The sequence below is a fragment of the Myotis daubentonii genome, chromosome 1 (assembly GCF_963259705.1).
Source record: "Myotis daubentonii chromosome 1, mMyoDau2.1, whole genome shotgun sequence".
Classification (NCBI taxonomy): Eukaryota; Metazoa; Chordata; class Mammalia; order Chiroptera; family Vespertilionidae; genus Myotis; species Myotis daubentonii.
Genome location: NC_081840.1, coordinates 156,960,552 through 156,981,876, shown reverse-complemented (window position 1 = coordinate 156,981,876; position 21,325 = coordinate 156,960,552). Strand labels below are relative to the sequence as shown.

At 41.7% G+C, this 21,325-nt stretch overlaps 1 protein-coding gene across 2 annotated transcripts in view; it reads left to right on the top strand.

The window, feature by feature from the left end:
• PRKCQ (protein kinase C theta) overlaps nucleotides 1-21,325 on the top strand; it is a 146,743-nt gene that overhangs the window by 82,925 nt on the left and 42,493 nt on the right. Inside the window, exons 5-12 of one of the 2 annotated variants that reach the window (XM_059663698.1) lie at nucleotides 2,532-2,694; nucleotides 3,787-3,818; nucleotides 3,912-3,997; nucleotides 8,482-8,611; nucleotides 11,978-12,087; nucleotides 13,006-13,081; nucleotides 14,560-14,720; nucleotides 18,149-18,322. In XM_059663698.1, the coding sequence (XP_059519681.1) occupies nucleotides 2,532-2,694; nucleotides 3,787-3,818; nucleotides 3,912-3,997; nucleotides 8,482-8,611; nucleotides 11,978-12,087; nucleotides 13,006-13,081; nucleotides 14,560-14,720; nucleotides 18,149-18,322 (932 nt within the window). Of the gene's footprint in view, nucleotides 1-2,531; nucleotides 2,695-3,786; nucleotides 3,819-3,911; nucleotides 3,998-8,481; nucleotides 8,612-11,977; nucleotides 12,088-13,005; nucleotides 13,124-14,559; nucleotides 14,721-18,148; nucleotides 18,323-21,325 lie in introns of both variants that reach the window. The other variant, XM_059663687.1, reaches the window with a different exon arrangement.

Below are 21,325 nucleotides of genomic sequence, written 5' to 3'. Positions count from 1 at the left end.
TACCACATGATCTCACTCATTTGTGGAATATAATGAACAACATAAACTGATGAACAAGGACTGATCCAGAGACGGAGAGGCATTGATTGGACTGTCGGGCCTTGGAGGGAAGGTAGGGGAGGGTGGGGGTAAGGGGGAAAGATCAACCAAAGGACTTATATGCAAGCATATAGGCCTAACCAATGGACACGGACAACGGGGGGGTGAGGGCATGAGCGGGGGGGGGGGGGTAGAGGGTAACGTGGGGATAAGGACATATATGTAATATCTTAATCAATAAAAAATATATATTTAAAAATATTACATTATCATAGTCTCATGCACAGAAAAAAAATGTATATATATATATATATATATATATATATATATATATATATATATATATGGTTATAGTAGTACAGTTAGAATTCCCAAAATAATTCATTTCATCCCATGAATTTAAAAGTAATTTTACACTTTAATTATTTTATTTCATGTCATTTCATCTGGACCAAAATAGCAATCTTACTGACACTTGTCCTACTACCCAGTCATGAGTTGTAAACAGATCTCCACACTTATACCAACGCTTGTGTAAGAAGACAATCACATCAGTGACCCTGAATTTAACCTCTCATTCTCCAAACCTAATTTATTTTCTTAATTTAAATTCTTTATTGTTTAAAGTATTACATAAGTCTCCTTTATCCCCCATTGACCTCTCCCCAGCCACCCCCATCCCCAGCACATGCCCTCACCACCACCCCACCACTGTCTGTGTCCATTGGTTATGCTCATATGCATGCAAACAAGTCCTTTGGTTGATCTCTTACCCCCTCAACCCCCCCTCCTTCCCTCATAGGTTGGACAGTCTGTTCAATGCTTCTATGACTCTGGTTCTATTTTTGTTCATCAGTTTATGTTGTTTATTATATTTCACAAATGAGTGAGATCATGTGGTATTTATCTTTCTCTGCCTCAAGCCTAATTTATTTCCAGCTCAGTTCCAAACACAAGGGCCTCAAAGCCCTAACCTTAAAGTACTGGGCAGTATTATGCCCCCATCTGTGGAACTCTTTACGTGGTCATTGAGGATGCTCTTTATTTGGGAGTCTGGAGTTGCCATAAAACAAACCTGTAAACACTGTGGAGAAGACTTTAAACTTAAAATGCATCCTGGGACTTGGGTGGATTCCTGGAGGAGAGGTCTCCATCTACACAGCACCATCTTTGTCTACTCAAATGTGTTTCTAGCTGGCCACTAACAGAGATATGAAAAAGACATTATCTTAGTAGGGACATTTGCCCCAAATATGTTGTCAAGCCTCTGCCACTGCTTAGCCAGAATGGAAGTAATTTAGTTTAAATATTGTTAATTCTTTATATTCACAAAATAAATATAATTCTTTATACTTACTCTCAATAAACCTCCATTTTTATATTTATAAAAATAAGAGATAGACTATGCAATCCAAGAATCTTCAAGCTATTTAAAATTATAATTCTAGAAGTTATAATCATTAAATTCATTATCTTTATTTTAGTGATTATTTTTGTTATTTCTTTCTTATTTACCGCATTAGTCTCTCTTACATGCTATACTTTTTATCATGTTGTTTAACCATGACTGCCTTGCTGTTGTGTGTTTTGTTTGGTTTTTGTTTTTGTTGTTGTGTGTTGTTGTTGTTTTGGGGGGGAAGGGAGCCTGGGCTTCAGCCAGGGCATTATTGGCATTCTCAAAATTCTCCCAGACTTTTGAAAAGATATCATCTGGGTATTGAGCATTGTAAATGGTGACTACCTAAAATACCTTCACCAATATCCAGAGCCCAGGGTGAACTGAAGAAATATGAATGTGATGATTTGATGTGGATGACTAGGTTACATCCAGGACTACCCATTACAAAAAACATCTACAGTTATCCATTAATTCCCAGCCCTTTCTACATTGACCAATGTCATTTCTAGCTGGTCTGTCTTATTACTGTAAATATCAGGAACCCAACATAAATAACTCCCCAAGGTTTTTTTGCCCTCACACACAAGGCTGGCCAGCTCTCTCCTGTCTACTGTACTCTATAACCAGATGTAAAGCATCTTTAAAAAGAATGCCATTTCCAAGTTGTTATCAGTAACCACATAATTCTCTAGAATTACAGGCAGAAAAGTACCACTTCCTGTCTTTCTGGCTGACTCATCATTGACAGTGAATAGGAAAGGTTGTTAAATACCTTGAAAGTTCTGACCTCTGGTTTTAAAAATTGAAATATGATAACTCAGCACACTCAAAGGATAGTGAAGGATTGAGCCAATAATCCAACCTTGCAGTTTCAAATCCTATAATAATATACCCTATGAAAAATCTGTATTAAAGAATTTTTTAAAAAGGCTTAGTACTGCACCAATCTTAATAAGTACTGGGGATTTTACTGTTCTCAACATTTGTCTAATTCCTTGTGCATCTCTGTCCCTTCCCCATCTCCCCGCACTCCCCATCCAGCTATGACAACCATATCACAGAACTTCACTTTGTCCCCTATCCTCTTTTGCAGACACAAAGGACATGAGTGAATTTGAGACTGAAGGCTTCTTTGCTTTGCATCACCGTCGAGGAGCCATCAAACAGGCCAAAGTCCATCATGTCAAGTGCCATGAGTTCACCGCCACCTTTTTCCCACAACCCACGTTTTGCTCCGTCTGCCATGAGTTTGTCTGGTATGGTGGCTTGACCTTTCACTCTTAGCTTTAGGTTATACATTTTGTCTCATCCTCCAGGCTCCTTAGGGGAGCGTGACAGAATAAATGCTGCATGAGAGTTTTCAGTGGCCGCACCTGGATTGAGAAGGCTTAAAGGGTGTGATTCTAGAAAAGATTTCATAACCTGGCTCCTGTAGAGCAAGGAAGCCAGCTCCCTCAGGAAAAGGTTCCAAGGACTTTAGTTCCTGATTAAATGGGAGGCTGCTGGGGTAAGAAGGGAGGGGCAGAAGGGGTTGATACCCTCCTTGTAAGCACGGTTTCACTGCTGAAACTCCTACCACCTTACACCACCTTGATAGCCCAACTGTGCTGGCACTAATATCTACAACAGGCAACAACTTTCCCATTGGAGCTAATGTGTTTAGATGTTTATAGTGTCCTTGGGTGTTTTAACAGCTCTCGAACAGAGATCAGCTCAAGCCTCAGTAGCCATATAGCAAAGGCTATGATAGAGTAGAGATTTAAAATGACTCCTATCTCTAGGCTCAGGCTGCTCGCTTCCTAATGGGGTGTTCTTCCCTTTGGACAACTGCAGAATCCTTTAATGTACAACCCCAGCTTAACCAGAGTACCCAAGGTCAAATAGACTTCTGTGGATTTCCATCAACCTGTTTCCAGCTAATGACCTGAACCTCCTTCCTTTCCCTAGTGAACGATACTCAGGAATAATATCCAGAAAGAGGAAATGAAATTTTCAGATGTCTTTGCTGATCTATATTGAGCTTAGTGAGACATGGAAATTTGCTACTAGGAGCCTTGGTGCATTTTCAGTCAGGCATTTTAACCTCTACATGTTTGCTTGGAAAATACACAAATGAGAGGGCAATCAATAGCTCCTCATTTATTTTATTATCAGACTTTTAGCAAAGCAATTTAAAATAAAATTTAAAAAAACACATGTTAATACTCTTAGCAAATGATAGACCAGGGCTGCTAATGAGAAAATTCTCTGTGATCATAGAATAAATGAGATCTCATCACTTTTCAGATGTTTGAGATGCTGCTGTTGGTTTGAACACCCATATAAATTATACCTGTGCTTTATTACAGGGGTCTGAACAAACAGGGCTACCAGTGTCGACGTAAGTAAGAAGGATTTCTGTTACATTACCATCATTCTTTTGTAGTTGCTCCTTACCTTCTGAAAATGTTAAGCTGTAATCATTTCTTTTCAGAATGTAATGCAGCAATTCACAAGAAGTGTATTGATAAAGTTATAGCCAAGTGCACAGGATCAGCTGTCAATAGCCGAGAAACCATGGTATGTAGTTAGATTCTGCTCTTTGTCTGAAATATGATGCCTTTACCCTAACATTAAACTTTACAGCCCACTAATTCTTTTTAATAATGCCTGAACTTGAATCCTTAAGGTTATTGGTGATCTCCCTAAAACCCTTTCCTCTTCAATAATTGTTACTGAGATCCAAGGCTAGAGTATGAATTTTAAAAAACACAATAGGAATTTTAGTGGCTCTGCCTTTTCCAGAAAAACATAATATAAAGTGGCCAGAAAGCATAGTTTTGATCAATTATGATATATGAAAACAACTCCTGTGGTATCTACAGCTAGAAGTGACAGTTAAAGAGCAGAGGCAAATGACAATATGTACAGATATGAGCATTTACAAGAGGTGATAATAGATGTATAATTCTTATATTAAGAGGCAAATATTTCTTTCTGAATGAACTTTGAGGTATGTAGTTTGAGGACAAGTTAGATTTTACTCCATAGGGAAGGGAAGCTGAGCTAGAAAGTCAAGCAGCCTTCCTTCTCCCACCCTTTCCTTCTTTATTTGACAAATATTTATTGGGTGTCTAACACATGGAAGGTACTCTGCTGTGTACAGTGTACAGCAGGGCACAAAACAAATGTGGTCCTGCCTTTATGGACTTTACCATAAATCTGGAGAAAGAGATCATTAACAAATGACTATGTGTAGTTTCCATTTATATTAGGTATTATGAAAATAGCCAACAAGGTGCGATGATGGAGAATAACCAAGTGGCCCACTTAGACTGAAGGCCAGGGACTCTCCTAAGGGAGGGGACACTTAAGCTGAGAGCTGAAGGGTGAAAGGAGGCAGCTGTGTGAACAGTGGGAGGAAGGAGCCCCCAGACAGACTGAAGGGCCCCATGAGCAGAAAGAATCAGCATGTTTTAGAAACTGAAATGAGCCCATGTGACTAGAACAAGGGCAAAAATCGAATATGAAGTTGGACAACCTGGCAGGACCTTGATCAGACAGGGATCTTCAGATCCTGGAAAAGAGGTTGGATTTTTTAAAAAATATATTTCTATTGATTTCAGAGAGGAAGGGAAGAGGAGAGAAAGAGTTAGAAACATCAATGGTGAGAGAGAATCATTGACAGTTGCCTCCTGCACATCCCACACTGGGGATCAAGCTCACAACCCAGCATGTGCCCTGACCACGAATCAAACCATAACCACCTGGTTCATAGGTCAATGCTCAACCACTGAGCAATGCCAGCCAGACAGTTGGGTGTTTTGTTTTGTTTGTTTGTTTTTTGTTTTGTGGGTTTATTTTTTTGTTTGTTTTGTTTTTTGATTTTTTTTTAAATGAAAGTCCATTGCAATGACTGCTGTAGGGGGAAACAGTGGATTGAGATGTGAAAGTAAAAACCTGGGAAGATGGAGTCCCACCAGGGCAGAAATATGGTAACAATAGAAATGGAGCAAAATAAGCAGACTTTTTTTAGGTGATTTCAATATTCCAAATGACTCTAATGCTAATGGACAAGATGTGGAGAATGAAAGAGATGGATGACAGCTGGGTTTCTGTCTTGAGCAGTGGGATAGATATCAGAATCATGAGAATGTCAGTATGACTGGAAGTAGAGATCTACAGGGGAAAATTAATATTTCCATTTTAGACGTCAGTCTGAGATACCTAAGTTATCAAATAGACAATTTTATGAGCTTAGAATTCATATGAGCCAATGGAATAAATCTATAAATGTAGGAGTGTCTATCATTGGGGTAGAATTTGAAGCTGCCAAAGAGATGACCTAGTGAGGGAGGATAGGAAGAAGGGACTATAGACTCCATACTGACCCCAAAGGAATCTAAAATTAGATGTAGGTAGAGAGAAGGAACTTGTGATAGAGATGAGAACAAAGGTTCAGAGAGGGCTGGCTCTTCATATATTAAGAGTGTATGAAAGGGTTGGTTGTGTTCAGTGCAGTTGAGATGTTGAGAAAAACGAGGGCCACATGGAGATCTTTTGAGCCCTTGATCAGAGAAATTTAGGGGATTTATAGAGGCAGTCCCCTCATTGGCCAGCACTGGAAGATGATAAATAACATGGAAACAACCTATGCATTAATATTTTCATGAAGATTAACTGTAAAAGAGATAATTGAAGTAGAACAGTAGCTGGAACGAGGTGAGATACAAGAGGTAGAAATAGTCCCATAGCTAGGGGGTGATGACACATGGATGAAGTTGGAGAGAGGGATGACCAAAGCAGTCAGTCTTGGCAAGAGGGGAAGAGGTCCAAAGCACATGTGGAGACGGGTCTTTGGTGGACAAATGATCATTTCATCAATTGTAGGAAAGGAGAAGTTGGTTGCAGATACAATTAGGTTTGCAGATTTGAGGGCAAGCAGTTCTGTTAGACAACTTATTTCCTCAAGGAAGTCTGAGGGTTGAGAGAAGGAAGGCAATGACTGGATTTAGAGATGGGAAAGCAATGGATTGGAGAAAAGCAGTAGGATTGCCAAGCATAGTTGAAAGTCCCTTTGAATTTGAGGGTGTCAACCTGCCCAGGTATGTGATTTTCTCCAGCAAAGGGGCAGGTACAGAGAAGGCAAATTGATTTAGTTTTTCCAGAGTAGAATTACTTTTAAAATTTAGAGGGGGGATAATCTCATATTAAAATGACTCTGCTACGGCTCAAAGAGATAAAAGTAGTTTGTCTATAGCCAACCACATTTAAGGGACAAAGCTGGACTAAAATTCAGATCTCAGTCTCCCCGAAAAATGTTTTTGTTTGCTTAAATCAAATTGCCACCTCCCAACACACCCTCCTGCTCCCGTTACTTGATACCTCAGCTTTCCTGGAAAATCTCGGGTTGTAAGCATAGCTGTTCACCTCAAAGGCTAATGTCCAATAGAAATAGAATGAGAGCTACAGTACAATTTTAATAAATTTTCAAGTAGCCACATTAAATAAAGTAAAAAGCAACAGGTGAGATTACTCTTAACATTATATTTTTATTTAACCCAACCAGCCCAAATATTATCATTTCAATGTATAATTAGTATAAAAATTAATAAGATATTTTACATTTTTTCATACAAAGTCTTCAAAATCCAGTGTGTATTTTACTCTTACAGCACATCTTTTCACCACCTTGCAAATATTCACTTGGCCCTTGTGGCTAAGTATCTATCATATTGCAAAATATAAATCTACAGTCTTTCCCAGATGAGCCTTGAGCCATTTGGGCAGTTCATGAATTAAAGTGGAAGCCTTCTAGCCTGGACCTTGACATTAATTGTTCATATTTACATGGAAATGCTTATACAAAGTCAGCTTTGAAAGTTGTTTTTTCTTGATTGAAAATGACTAGAGTAAGTGCTGGGGAACCTTTAAGCAATTCTAAACAGCCATTATAAAGACCCAGTGCTGACCAGTAGCCAAAACAGGAACATTAGCTACATCACTTTAATAAATAAGGTTTCGTTGCTATGCACACTTCCAAATGAATTGTTCAATTAAAAACTGAGGCAGAGATTATAAGTCTTAAGTACATAAAACTTTTCATACTGTACAGAAATATTGGTATTCTTGCCAGAATTCAAACTGCCTGATTTTTTGTTGTTGTTGTTCATGGATGTTTGATTAAAGGAGAGAATTGAAACTCTGGAAAACTGAAAAAAAAAAAACTGCAATATCTTTACCACCAGCATCCCTTTCTCATCTCCCCTCTCCCCATTTCTAAATCATGTTTGTTTTGAGAGAGAAGAGTAAAAGTGAAAGAGGACAGGCTCTCATTCTGATGGCCAGGCTATAACTATCCCAGCTCACTTGGCTGTGTGACCTACACAAGTATCTTGCTCTCTCTGTGCTTCATCACCTCATCTGTCAAATGAGAATACTGATAGAGGCTACTTCAAATGGGATATTTTGAGGATGACATGAGATATCACATGTAAAAGATAATACACATGCCATATGTGTCCACAGCACTTAGCAGAACCATCAGCTACCTCTGGCCTCCTCTGTTTATGTATAATAGGTGTGAAGTGCTTCACACTTCAGGCCCTCATACTAATAAGCCGATGGCAATGCTGCCACTAGAGGGGTCATTATATAACATCTTCCAAAGGTGAAAGCACTGATCCTGAGTTGAAAGAGAAAAGGAAATATTTATATTAAAATAGGAAGGGAAGTGCAAGGTTTACTTAGCGCCTATCTAAATAAATAACCTTAGTTCCCTCTTCCTGAAATGTTAGCCTGACTGTGGAATGCCTCAGACTGCAGCTGTCTGCGGGTTACTTGATATGTGTATATCGCGTGCCTGCCCCTCACCCCGAAAGCGCTAATGGCTGGCTGAGTTCTTTGAACATGACTATAAAACTTGACAAGTAAAAATTGTGGTTTAATATATACATCGTTCCAATGTTTTTATTATTCTGCTAGTTATGCTAAAGTATCTGCTAAGACATGTAAAGCTGGGAACCCAGGGACACCTACTGCCATGTGGTCTCCTCTTCTTTCAGTTCCACAAGGAGAGGTTCAAAATTGACATGCCGCATAGATTTAAAGTCTACAATTACAAAAGCCCGACGTTCTGTGAGCACTGCGGGACCCTGCTGTGGGGCCTGGCCAGGCAAGGGCTGAAGTGTGACGGTGAGTCTTGTGGGAAATGCGTGTGGGCCCTGACAGAACACTCCAAGAGGTGGATTCGCAGCTTCAATGAAGAATGAGAGGGAGGGAGGTAGGAGAGATGGAGCCGCTGACCTCTCCAAACAGCCTGGAGGAGCCTGTGATCATGAATGAGAAAGGCCTGAAACTATAAGCCACTGCTGATCTTTCTCTCATACCGCCCCCCACACATCCAAATGCTTGAACCCAGATAAGTACAGAATCACTCAGGTTAAATGTCAAGGCTCCTGGCTCATTGCCTTCTGTTGTGCCTCCTCCTGGGGAGAAATGAAGAAGGCAGCATTTCTCCTCTGACCGCTTCCCTCTCCTGCCCCGCTGTCTCTCTGGGCCTGGCCCCTGACTCTGGCAGCTTCTGCTTTGCCCCTGCCGCCCTCCTTTGTATCAGCCAGTGAGATTCTTCCTGTGGCCCCATCAAGGAGCAAGCCCGGCGCGTCTGCTTGGCGGATGGAAGGTCCTGCACAGAAGAATCCCCTGACTTATGCTGGATGGAGAGTCTATCACTCAAAATGCCCAGGGAGAGGCCAAGCGCAGCTCTGACTCCGGCCTTTCCCCACGGGTCGCCAGCACAGCAGAGCCAGAGCCTGCAGCCTCTCTGGTCAAGTTATCCAGACCGATCCTGAGAAAAAGCCAGCAGGGCTTTCCTGCTCTACAACTCCAAGTTGCCAAGGCAATAACCTTTAGAAGCTGAGATGCTGTTGCACCAAGATCAGGGAGTAGAGAGGAAAACATCCCACCGAGGATGACAAAACACTTCTGCCTTTTGAACAGGAGTGAGAGTGGGGATGGGGCCCAGATATTCAAAAAGGAGGGCTCCGGCTGCAGCAGGGACCTTTCTGTTCTGAATTATTAAATAGAGAAGCCACTGTTCTTGGCAGCCCAACTTTATGTCACTAACTAATGCGTGTCTTATCTTTTAAGTGACAGAGGTGCTGACTTGAGGTGAAAGATCACCTTCAGCAGCGTCCCCCTTCCTCATCACAATTGTGTTCACGTGTCTGGGAAGCCTGGAGTGACATCTTAAGGGAGGCAGGAGGGCCTAGGTTTTAAATCATTACTGAAGGCAAGACCAGTATGTCGTCAAAATCCACCTGAACAGTCCCTCTGTGGCCCGCAAGTGCTGCGACACACTTTCTTCTCCCTGCCTGTTCAAGAGGCATGGGAGGGCCTGGCACTGCGCAGAATACCTTTACAAGTTCAGAGGCAAGAAGTCATTGGATATCCTAATGGTACACACAGCACATGAATAATCAAAGCCCCATCTGCAGTCTTCCTGTTCTCATGAGGGTCTCACCGTTGACATTTCCTTTCCCTGGAACCCGGCCCCCCCACCCCCACCCAGGCCAGGCAGTGTGATTATGCTCTGAGCTTAGAACTCCCACGAGGATTCTTGGCATTATTTCATGGTTCACGTGCCTGCTTTGTTCTGTCCTTTTCTAACGTTCTTTCTCTTCCATTCCATTCTCTTCCCCACTCTCCCATCTCCTACATTTCAGCCCCCTCCCTCTTTTCTCTCCTCTCCCATATCCTCCCTTCCCTTTCCTCCCCATATGTGTCCTCTGTTCTTGCTACCAACACCCCAAAGTCCCTGCTGCCTCACCTCCTCATGTCCTCATCTTTGTCACCTCCCACTCTCTCCCTACATCCCTTTTCCCTGGTCTTTTGCTGCACACTCTCTTTATCTTGCTCTCTCATAAGCCACCTTCCTAAGTAGGGCCTCCCTTCATCCTGACCTGTCTGCTTTCTCGCTCCACTACACTTCCCATGAAAATAGCCATCAGAAGGAACTATTTGCACTCAAAGAGATCGACTCCTCACCTGCTAGGTTAGTAACAAAGACTTATGGCATTGTCATGGTGGGAACAAGGCCTTTCTTTACAGACTGCACATCAGAGACAACCTTAGATCTGGTACAATTTTAAGGAGCAAAGTAAAACTCCCCAACCCCTTGTGCTAAATTCACATTACCTGCCTCCCTGTCCTAAGGATGCAGAATTCAGAAGGGCATCAAGCCTTTGCAAACAGCATCTTTATTAAACATCACACTTTAAATGGATTTTATGACTAGATCTACCCACTTATACTGGGCAGCTTTATACTTACATAGTAAATGCTACTTTATTGTGTTTTGTTATTGGACTATCTGAAGAAGAGTGGGCTAGTTAAAACTAAAGATGAAGGTGGCTAACATTTCACCTAAATATTTCAATATATATTTCATTGTAATATACAATGAAGATGAAAGAAAAGTTGTGTCTAATGAGCGCCTATTTGATGCCAATTACTGTGCCATTTGTGGTGGGGTTTTTATTTTTTATTTTTTTGTGCACAACTGGGCTAACAATAAGCAGATAAAATTGAAACTACATGATTTTATTTTTAGCTCCTCCTGCGTAATTCCATTTTAACAATCCTGATTGATATACTTTTATAAAATTGAGTTGGACTTGAGATCAAAGTATTTTTAGCTGGGATTTGGAAACCTTTGTGAACATTTTTTTTTTCATTGTAACAGTGATGTTTTGCAGGCAGAATTTTAATTTTCTAAAACTAACAACAAGATATAATAGTTGTCTTCACACAGACACACAGGCATGCACATCCCCCAAACCAAGGAGGCTCACATGACCACAAAAAGTGGAGGCAGACCTTTATCATGCTGTTTTCAGGACTATTAATTGGAAAACTCCTGCAGAATCGTGGCTGTAAGAGCTAGAAGCCTATGTAGACTCTTTAGCTCACCTAGCCCAGGTCTCCTATATGCTGGGCATGTGGTCTCAGCCACTTTCCCTCCTCCCACCCCCAGTCCTAAGCCCACACACAGACCACCCGCCACCATCTCCATTTCAGTTCTGCAGGCTGAGGCTGAACCCTCGTGCACAGAGAAGCTCTTTGCAGCCTGTGTGGGAAAGGGAGGACTTGGGCTGTGGTCTAGGAAGAGGGTCTAGGGTTGGCATGAACAAACTTCAACTCCAGCATTGCACATTTCCACCAATGAGAGCCAACGTCAGTCTTTTTCTCTCAGTAATGGCACAGTCTAAATGCATACTGACAGCAGACTTCTGCCCCTATCAACACAGCTCTAGTCCCATCTTTAGTGGGGCTCACTTCCCAGAATCACACAGGAGCATCTGTGTATTTCAGGAAGGGGAGCCCAATGGCATCATAAAAGCACTGTCTGAATTTAGTAGTATTCAGTGTCTCCTGCTGTGAAGATGGCATGGGGGCTGCCAATTGTCCCTTCACCACAGGTGTACTTAAAGAAGGTCATGTGCAAAGGCCATGGCACTTGGTTCTGTTGCTCTGGCTCATGGTGTCACTGTTCTCCTTTAGCATGTGGCATGAACGTGCATCACCGATGCCAGACAAAGGTGGCCAACCTATGTGGCATAAACCAGAAGCTGATGGCCGAAGCACTGGCAATGATTGAGAGCACCCAACAGGTATGTGACAAGTTCCTGCAGTTTCAACTCTTTAGCAACTGTGTGGGACAACATAGAGTCTATTTCTGAGCACTTGCTTCTCCCCTTTCATCTTCATGCCCATATCCTGCCTTTGTGATATTTATTTAATGCATTTGTATTGTATGGCTCTTTGTAATATCTTAAATTTGTAGAATGAGCAGGGACAAAAACAAATAAATTCATTAAAATTATTGAGGATTCATTGCCAGCTTTATACTCATACTAGAGGCCTGCTGCACCAAATTTGTGCACTGGTAGGGTCCCTAGGCCTGGCCAGCGATCAGGGCCAAACTGTGGGGCGACCGGCGTGGCTATCAGGGAACCCCGCTGACACCCACCTTGGCTAGACTGGGGCCTGCAGGCTGGGGGAAGCTCCTGCATTGAGTGTCTGCCCCCTGGTGGTCAGTGCATGTCATAGAGACCGGTCATTCTGCCGTTCAGTCGATTTGCATATTAGGCTTTTATTATATAGGATACTAGGGTTGATTAATAGCCTGAGGGAAAACTGATATGCTAGAATCATCCCTAAAATGCCCTCAGAACTCCTAGTCTGGGGCAATTTTTGCCTTGCCATATACTAGCATGCTTAACTTGCATATCCAAGAACAACACCTCCTTAGGACTTGGCAATGCTGTTTTTCTACCCATTGCCCTTCGATTGGATAGCATGGGAGAAACAATTAATTAGGTCCAGAAAAGTATGAAGGAAGTGAATATGCTCTGCTGCTGCATAAAATCCAATAGACTCTCGCAGAATATGGAATCCAAAAAAAGAGTGCTTAGGGAAAGAGCTTTGACTACCTTATGCATTTAGGAATCTCAAATGGCTTTCGTCCCCAAGGACAGGCTGAGCTGTCCATCAGTGGTGAGTGGTCTGACTCTTTGTTTGTAATCTAGGCTCGCTGCTTAAGAGATACTGAACACATCTACAGAGAAGGTCCAGTTGAAATTGGTCCCCCATGCTCCATAAAAGGTGAAGCAAGGCTGCCCTATGTACTGGCATCAGGGAAACGAGGTAGCTATCTTGATCCCCATAGAATCAATGTCAGCAATTTATTTCGATTAACCTTAACCTGAGTCCTCTGTATATAAATTCTCTGTGTACCTGGTCTGATAGATGATTCTTTTCTATCTAAATATTACAGACATAGCCATCAACTAAGATGCTCCTACTTCTTAGAAGTGAAACTAAAACATGACCCATTAGGAAACCTTTTTAAGACAGTGGGAGGTTTGGGGGAGGGGGGCGGGGGAGAAAATGGAATAAGTCTGGAGAAAACAACCGTTCATTTTTCCTTAGAATTTTAGAATGTTAGTTACTTCCTATCACTGTTAGATGTTTTTATAGAAATAAATCCACCATAAAGCTCAGTGGTGGGGGTACCGCAGAAGACCATCTTATTCAGCACCTTCACAGACTATTTTATTGTGACGTTTAAGAGTAGAAAGGGGAAGAATAGCGGTGCCCAAAGTCCTTAACATTTGTGACATGATGGAAGTGTATCCAGCCTTCTGTTTGAAGGTCAATCATGCGAGCATATGACCACCTGACTATGAACCTAAACAGTTTCAACATACATTACAAAATACTTATTTTTCTTGGATTTAGGGAGAATATGAAAGATAAACCTATAGATTAAAAAATAAATGTCATTATTCCAAACACAAGCAAGGAAATGATCATTACGTGATGTGATAGTGGTACTGTCGCTACAATGACAGTCGTATCGCAATACGCAAATGTATCAAATCAACATATTGTGCGTCTTAACACAATGTGAGATATCAAATATTTTCAATAAAAAAAAAGAAAAATTATATTCGGGAGAGGAGGAAAGATTCCAAAAATGTTTTTCTACACGTCCTCTGGCATGGGGTGAGGAATAAATCGACTTAAATTTTTTTAAAGAAAGGTTTGGATTAGAGGGGGAAAAGTGTCCAGGCAAAGAAGTAGACGAGGTCTTAGAGATGATCAAAGTAGGTGGCACGTTGACTTGAAGACTGTGACAAATGATGCAATTCAGATCTTTAACAGTCTGCTATCCATTTTCTCTTCCCTCCCCTGGTAAGTCATAGAAATTGATGCCACTGTTCTTGTGAGCCACAAAGCAATTGAGAATCATCTTTCCTTGAGTTTGGTGAAGATCTCTATTTATCCATGATTTGACATTTACTAAAAGTGCTCATTTGGGTTGCATAAACGGCCTTTTGCTGATTGGAATGTTTCTCAACTTGAAAATTTCCCCAATCTGTTGGATTAAGAGACGCAGTCCAGGCCCCAGTGTCAGGCTCACAAGCAGGAGGTGCCACCAGTCACAGCAGGAACGCCTTTCTGCGTGATTGCAGATGGATCCTAGAATGGGAAACTGGAAAGAATGTGTGTTCTCCAAGTAGCTAGAATAACCCTCCATTGTTCTTTGTTTCCTTTTAACCACTGGTTGCCATTCTCAGAGCCTCAGGGAATCTCCTGGGAGTCTCCCTTGGATGAGATGGAGAAGATATGCCATCATCCAGAACCTGAGCCAAACGTAGAAAGACCATCTCTACATATGAAGTTAAAAATCGAGGATTTTATCTTGCACAAAATGTTGGGGAAAGGAAGTTTTGGCAAGGTATGGTATACCACAGAATCCCACAGACCAACGTCCAAAAATTAAAGAGCAAAGCTCCTGGTTAGGAGAACTAAGCTCTTGGGGTCAGAACTGGGAGTGGGTATGCAGAGAGTGCAGTCCTGAGCATTCTGTGACAGGTAGAGATGTTGCAACAAATAGGGGCCTACGGGCTCCAAGGAAATCAGCCTTTGCCTCCTTGGGTGTATCCAGGCCATTTTGCTTTGCAGGTGTACACCTCCAGCTTATGAGTTTGGTATCTCTGGACACCTCAGAAATAAGAAGGTGCCTCAGCCAGTTTCTTTTTCACACTGGGTTTTTGTTTGTTTGTTTGTTTGTTTGTTATTTATTGCTGTTTGCTCAAGTGTGGGTTTACTTCTTATGTAGTTCATTTTCTCTATCAAATGTGCTCGGCCTTACATTAGTTGGCTAGGGCTACTGTAACAAAATGCCACAGACTGGCCACTTCAACAATTCTCACAGTGCTGGAGGCTGGCAGTCCCAGGTCAAGGTGTCGGCAGGGTTGTTTTTCCTAAGGCCTCTCTCCTTGGCTTGTAGATGCCTCTTCTCCCTGTGTCCTGTCATTGTTGTTCTCTGTGCAAGGCTGTGTCCTAATCCCTCTTGTTATAAGGACAGCAGTAATTTTGGATTAGGGCCCACCTCAATGACCTTCTTTTAACTTCATCACCTCTGTAATGACCTCCACAGTGACACTCTGAGGTCATGGGGGTTAGGATACAACCTATTGATTTTTGGAAGGGACACAATCACAATTCAGCCTATAACACGGCTGTAGCTTGAGAGTCCTGGGAAAAGCTTCATGGAGAAAATGCCTCCTCTAAACTCCTCCTGCCACACACTGGAGTTATGGGCTGTCTCTGCCAGTCACAGGGGACAATGAGAGGAAGAAGACATAATTTAAGAAATTACAATCCATTATCAGTGACGGTAGAATATTTACAAACCAGTGATTGTAAAGAGGGATGACATGGAATATAGAATTTGGGGTTCTTTACAGTATTAAGGATACCTAATGTATTAGTTGTTTTATAGTCTTAGATTCGGCACCAATGAACATTTTAGCCACAGACTACTGTTCCATAAATTTATACACCCAAACCCAGCATTATGCTCAGCACCTGCTCACCAGACTTTGGCTGGAAAACTTACCCAGTTTATCTAATAATAAACAAACTAAAATGCAACTGATTTATTGTCCCAGCTGAATGATGATGTCCTGGGATTGGGGTTTGGATTTAAACAGCAGTGCTTCACTTTTGGCAAAATCTACTCTGCCCTGAAATCTATAGCTGATATTCATTAATTATTTTAGTTCATTTCCACAATCATATGAACCACAGCAGGCCCATTTGATCTTAATCTGAGTGTAATAGGCAATTTTACAGCCAGTCCTCACTGTAATTTAGCATCAATTAATGTGTAATCATAACCTGTTACCAAAAACTGAAAGCACATTACAGAGACAGAAATTACCTTTCCAGCTTCTTGCTTTATGGCTGGTTTTGGACTGTTTTATTGAAAGAAGCAATTACTAAGAAGGTAATTTTAATTGTTAATGAAATGTTTATCTTTCCTTATTCCTGTGTGAATTGCTTCACTTGAACATGGTTAATAAAAAAGACATTAAGTTGAACCTACAAGTCTTAGGTAATATCCCAAGGGACAGGTGAGAGCTTCAGGTATTGTCTGCTCTGTGCCCTGCCCAGCAGCACCGGGGGTCCCTACATCTGTGAGGACTGCACTGTGGGGCCTGTGGAGAGGAGGACGAAGCACTCCCAAACTCGTTCTTCTTCCTTGGTGCACTCTAGAGCAGTGATGGCGAACCTTTTGAGCTTGGCGTGTCAGCATTTTGAAAAACCCTAACTTAACTCTGGTGCTGTGTCACATAGAGAATTTTTTTTTGATATTTGCAACCATAGTAAAACAAAGACTTATATTTTTGATATTTATTTTATATATTTAAATGCCATTTAACAAAGAAAAATCAACCAAAAAATGAGTTTGCGTGTCACCTCTGACACGCGTGTCATAGGTTCGCCATCACTGCTCTATAAGAAGTATGCTTCCTCACCAAAATCGTAGCCTCTATATTCTTGTTCTGTATCTACTTTTAGGCCCAGGAGAACAAACTGCATGTTTTCTAGGGTTTTACACATTACTCATTTGCCTGACTTGTCATCGAAGCTCTTTCCCCTCTATCAAGCCAGCTATCCCAGAGTTATGTGTCTGCACTATATCATTTTAAATGTAGACACAATGCATTTTCACTACTGGTTTAGCATCATTGACTTCAGCACTCCCTAAAAGTCATTATATGAAACAAATGACAAGTATTCTTAGTATCTGCCATTTAGAGAGGATTTTATAGTTCACAGATCACTTTCCCAGGTGGTGTCTCATTTGATTTTCACAGTGGTCCTAAAGTTAGAGAATATGGTGACAGTTCTCTTTTTTATACATTAGGAAACTAAAGCCCAGAGAGGTTAACTGGTTTGCCCACATTCCCACAGCTAGTAAATGTCTGTGAAATTAGACCCTCGCTGGAGTTTTCTATCTCCAAATGCCATGTCCTCGCAACTGCTAGTTGTCTGTTGCTGCATCATTTGCAAAGGCGAGAGCTGTGGAAACTCTCCATTAGGTGCCATCTGGTGTCCTTTCATGTGTGATTCATGAAATCAAGTGGAAAAAGTAAACTCTGGAGTTACATTTTCCACTGAGTGGCTCCATGAATTTGAGAAACTTAAGTTACTTTTTGAACCTAGTTTTTTTATAATTATTATTCTTATCTGTCTTGCAGAGTGTTCTCAGCTAAGAATTAAAAGATTATAAAATGAGAGAGCACATGGAAAGTACAAAGCAGAATGCCTGACACATAGTAGGTCCTGAAAATGGTATTGGTGCCTGTGCCATCAGATAAGATGGTGTGCCTTCTCTGAGCACGCAAGGAGAGCTCTACTCCTCATGGATTTTCTTTTGCCTTGAAAAACTGGGTAAAACTTGGACAAGGTTTTATGCACATTTGCAGTAATGTTTCTAGTACAATCAGGTCTGCCTCTCCACTACTTACAGCTGCTTCCATCAATACACATTTGTCTCTGTGGTTTTTAATTATAAATTTACTCAGGTCCCTGGACAGACAGGGCATACTTTTTTAAATATAATTTTTCAGGGACTGAGAATAACGCATCCAATTGCATAGTAATTTTTTTGAAACCCTTTGAAAGGTACAAAGAGAGTATGAAATTGTTAGGTGATAACCTAAACCGGTGAAGTGCTCTATTGTGTCTGCATAAAGGTGACAAAGGGGTTGGAGAAGGAAGCCTCCTTTCTCACCCAGCACACATCTCTCAGTCTTGTCCCTTAATGAGTGTTACTCCAACTTCTAAAATAAAGTTACCTCTTCCTTCTAGGTCTTTCTAGCAGAGTTCAAGAACACCAATCAATTTTTTGCAATCAAAGCCCTAAAGAAAGACGTGGTTTTGATGGACGACGATGTTGAGTGTACAATGGTAGAGAAGAGAGTTCTCTCCTTGGCCTGGGAGCATCCATTCCTAACGCACATGTTCTGTACGTTCCAGACCAAGGTATGGCTTCTGTGCAGACAACCCTTTGTCCACTTGTCCCTAGTTAATCTGCCTGTGCCCAGACGGTGCCCTGGTGGTACCCTCATTGTGAGATGTGGTACATCTCCATCCTTTTCTTTTTTACCTATCAGTCCACCTTCCATCCATCTAAACAAATTTCTTTCCCTCTAAATGTTACTTAGATTTTTGTTGTTGTTGTTGATTCTCACCTGAGGATATTTTTTCCATTGATTTTTAGAGGGGTGAGGGAGAGAGAGAGACATTGATTGGTTGCCAGGGCCAGCAATGAAACCTGCAATCCAAGTACCTGCCCTTGACCGAGAATCCAACCCATGACCCTTTGGTGCAAGGTCTGGCTGACACTCTATCCACTGAGCAATACCAACCAGGTCTAGATTTTTAAAAATATTTTTATTGATTTTTAGAGAGGGAGGAAGGGAGAGGGATAGAGAGATAGAAACATCAATGATGAGAGAGGAACATCATTGATTGGCTGCCTCCTGCACGCACCCCTACTGGGGATTGAGCCCACAAACCCGGCATGTGCCCTGACTGGGAACCGAACTGGCGACCTGTTGGTTCCTGGGTGGCTGGGCCAGAATTTTTTTTAAGTGTAGTCGGTTGGGAAAGGGCTTTTCTTCTGAATATGTTTATCTGTTTGCTTGGTTTTTAGTTTGGTTTAACTTACATAACAACTAGAATTCGTAGCAGTTTGTGACTTGACAAAGCAGTGCTTTGTGAGGGGGCGTGGAATGGGACACCTGTTTGTTCATCTACATGTTCATCTGCACGTACATCTATTTGAAGAGACAAGCGGGTCAGAATGCACGTGCACTGCTGTCTTCCTTTTGAGGCCAGCAGGCGAGCGGCCTGTACAGTAGGCTTCATCAACGAGTGAAGACCTGAGCACTGAGGGCGAGGGAGAATTTTGTCAGAAGCCTCTCCTGTTCTGGGAGGATTCTCGTCCTGGTCTCCTTTTCCCTTAGAAAATTTAATTGCTTTTTTTTTTCTTGACTCAAAAGTTATCCAGTATCATTTTTTAGAGAAATTGGAAAATGCTTATATACTCAGAGAAGAAAATGGTTTATAATCCCACATCTCGGGTATACTCACCATTTATACTTCAAAGTTTATCCTTCTAGATGTCCTCCCCAGTGGATTTTTAAAAGTAAAAATCAACTATTCTGTAACCCATCTTTTTTAACACATTTCCTCACATCTGTGGATACTCGTCTACAGCATGAGTTACCTAACTAGGACATTTCTAACTTTTTGTTCTGATGTTAATAATACCCAAATGAAATGGACATCCTTGTAGATCAATCTTCATGCACAAGCACCATGATTTTCTCTTTTCATTTTTCTATTCTCTCTCACCCTGCCCCCATACACAGCCTAGAATAATGAGCAGATTCATGTGGGACCATGTGGTTAAGGTCCAAAGAATATGAAGAGTTTTCTCTCAATTTAAAGCCTTGATGATAATGTACTACCTTACTGTAACTATGCATGCAGAGGGCCTCTAAGCTGCCTCCAGCCACAGAAAGTAACGGCTGGGAAACTGGGACTTGATCAAAAAATGTGGATGGCAACTTCCCCAGCTCCCAGTGGGTACTCAACAGATGTTTAATGAAGGACTAAATGAATAAATACACTTAGCTAAAGTAAAGAGAAACCAGACCATGAAAGAGAACTTAATAAACATACTGTGCTCAAAGCACTGTGGAGGATATGGAACTATATAATACAGTTCCTGACCTTGAGAAATTAGAGAATTTCACTCTAATAAAAGAGGCAAGAGTGTGACTAATGCTACTTTGCAGAAGGCAGGCTCTAAGCACCAGAGCTGGAAACCTAGACACCGGGAATTTGAATAGGCAGGCAAGGTTGTGGGCAGCAAACATGTGGGGCTACAGGTAGAGGAAGCATGAAGGAATGAAGGGGCAATGATAAGCTGTTTAAGAGAAAGCAGGCTTATTTTCTGCAACAGGAAGGAGTTTGGCTTGTCTGATACTGAGTGAGAGAGATCTTACCCTAGAAATTTCCTCCTGGAGTTCATAAATATCCGTTGGTCTGGGATGGTGTGGATATGTCTCTGAAAGTGAGGAACTTTGCCGCACTCCCCAGCGTGCGTTCTGGATTTGCTGGGCGCCCTGGCGCTGTTTACAATCTCACTTTTCTCTTGAAACATTGTGAGGCTTGTGTAAGTGCTAAATACGCTTCAGACCAGGCTTCCAGGGCATTATGTAATGACGTGGAGCGTGCGCCTTTCCCCTCTGGTTTTTGTTCTGTTTTTGATATTCGTGTGCATGGTTTTGTCTTTGTGTCCTATGGGGAAGGCTGTTATGAATCCACTTGGTAGATCACATGTATATTCCCTTCCCTGCTTATCTCTCGGGGCTCTGGGCAGTGCTCCCTTCCTTCCTGCCGGGGACAGCCCGCAGGTTCCATGCCGCCGTAGTGCTTTGCTAGGCCGGGAAGTCAGTGCATGAGAAAAAGTGGCAGAGAGTGTGCACAAATGTCAAACATGACTGGCTCACTGCTTAGATTTCAAGGCATTGAGTCTTTTTAGAAATAAGAATTGGGGGGGGGGGGGCTTGCATTACACTCTCTGAAGGGCTCTGAGTTGTTTTAAGATGTCCTGATTTATTATTCAGATCTTGCATGTCAAACAGAATAACCAATTAAGTATCATAGACAAGTGTATAAAGCAATAGTTGATATAAATGATGAATTGCTCTGGGGACATTTTGAAAACAGCCTTTTTGAAGGGACAGTCACCTTTGCATACTAGTGAAGACATTAGATAAGATAAATGACTATTCACTTTTCCAGGGAATTGTTATTATTTGGAAAAACTTTCTCATGTGCATGCAAAGAACCCTCCTATGGGTTGCCAGATTATTCAAGAGATTCTGGGGGCAAGATTCCCTTGTGATCTGTCTGGGTATGTGGGTTAATCATTAAAAGCTTTTAAAGTTTATATCTGAGGGGCATATGACC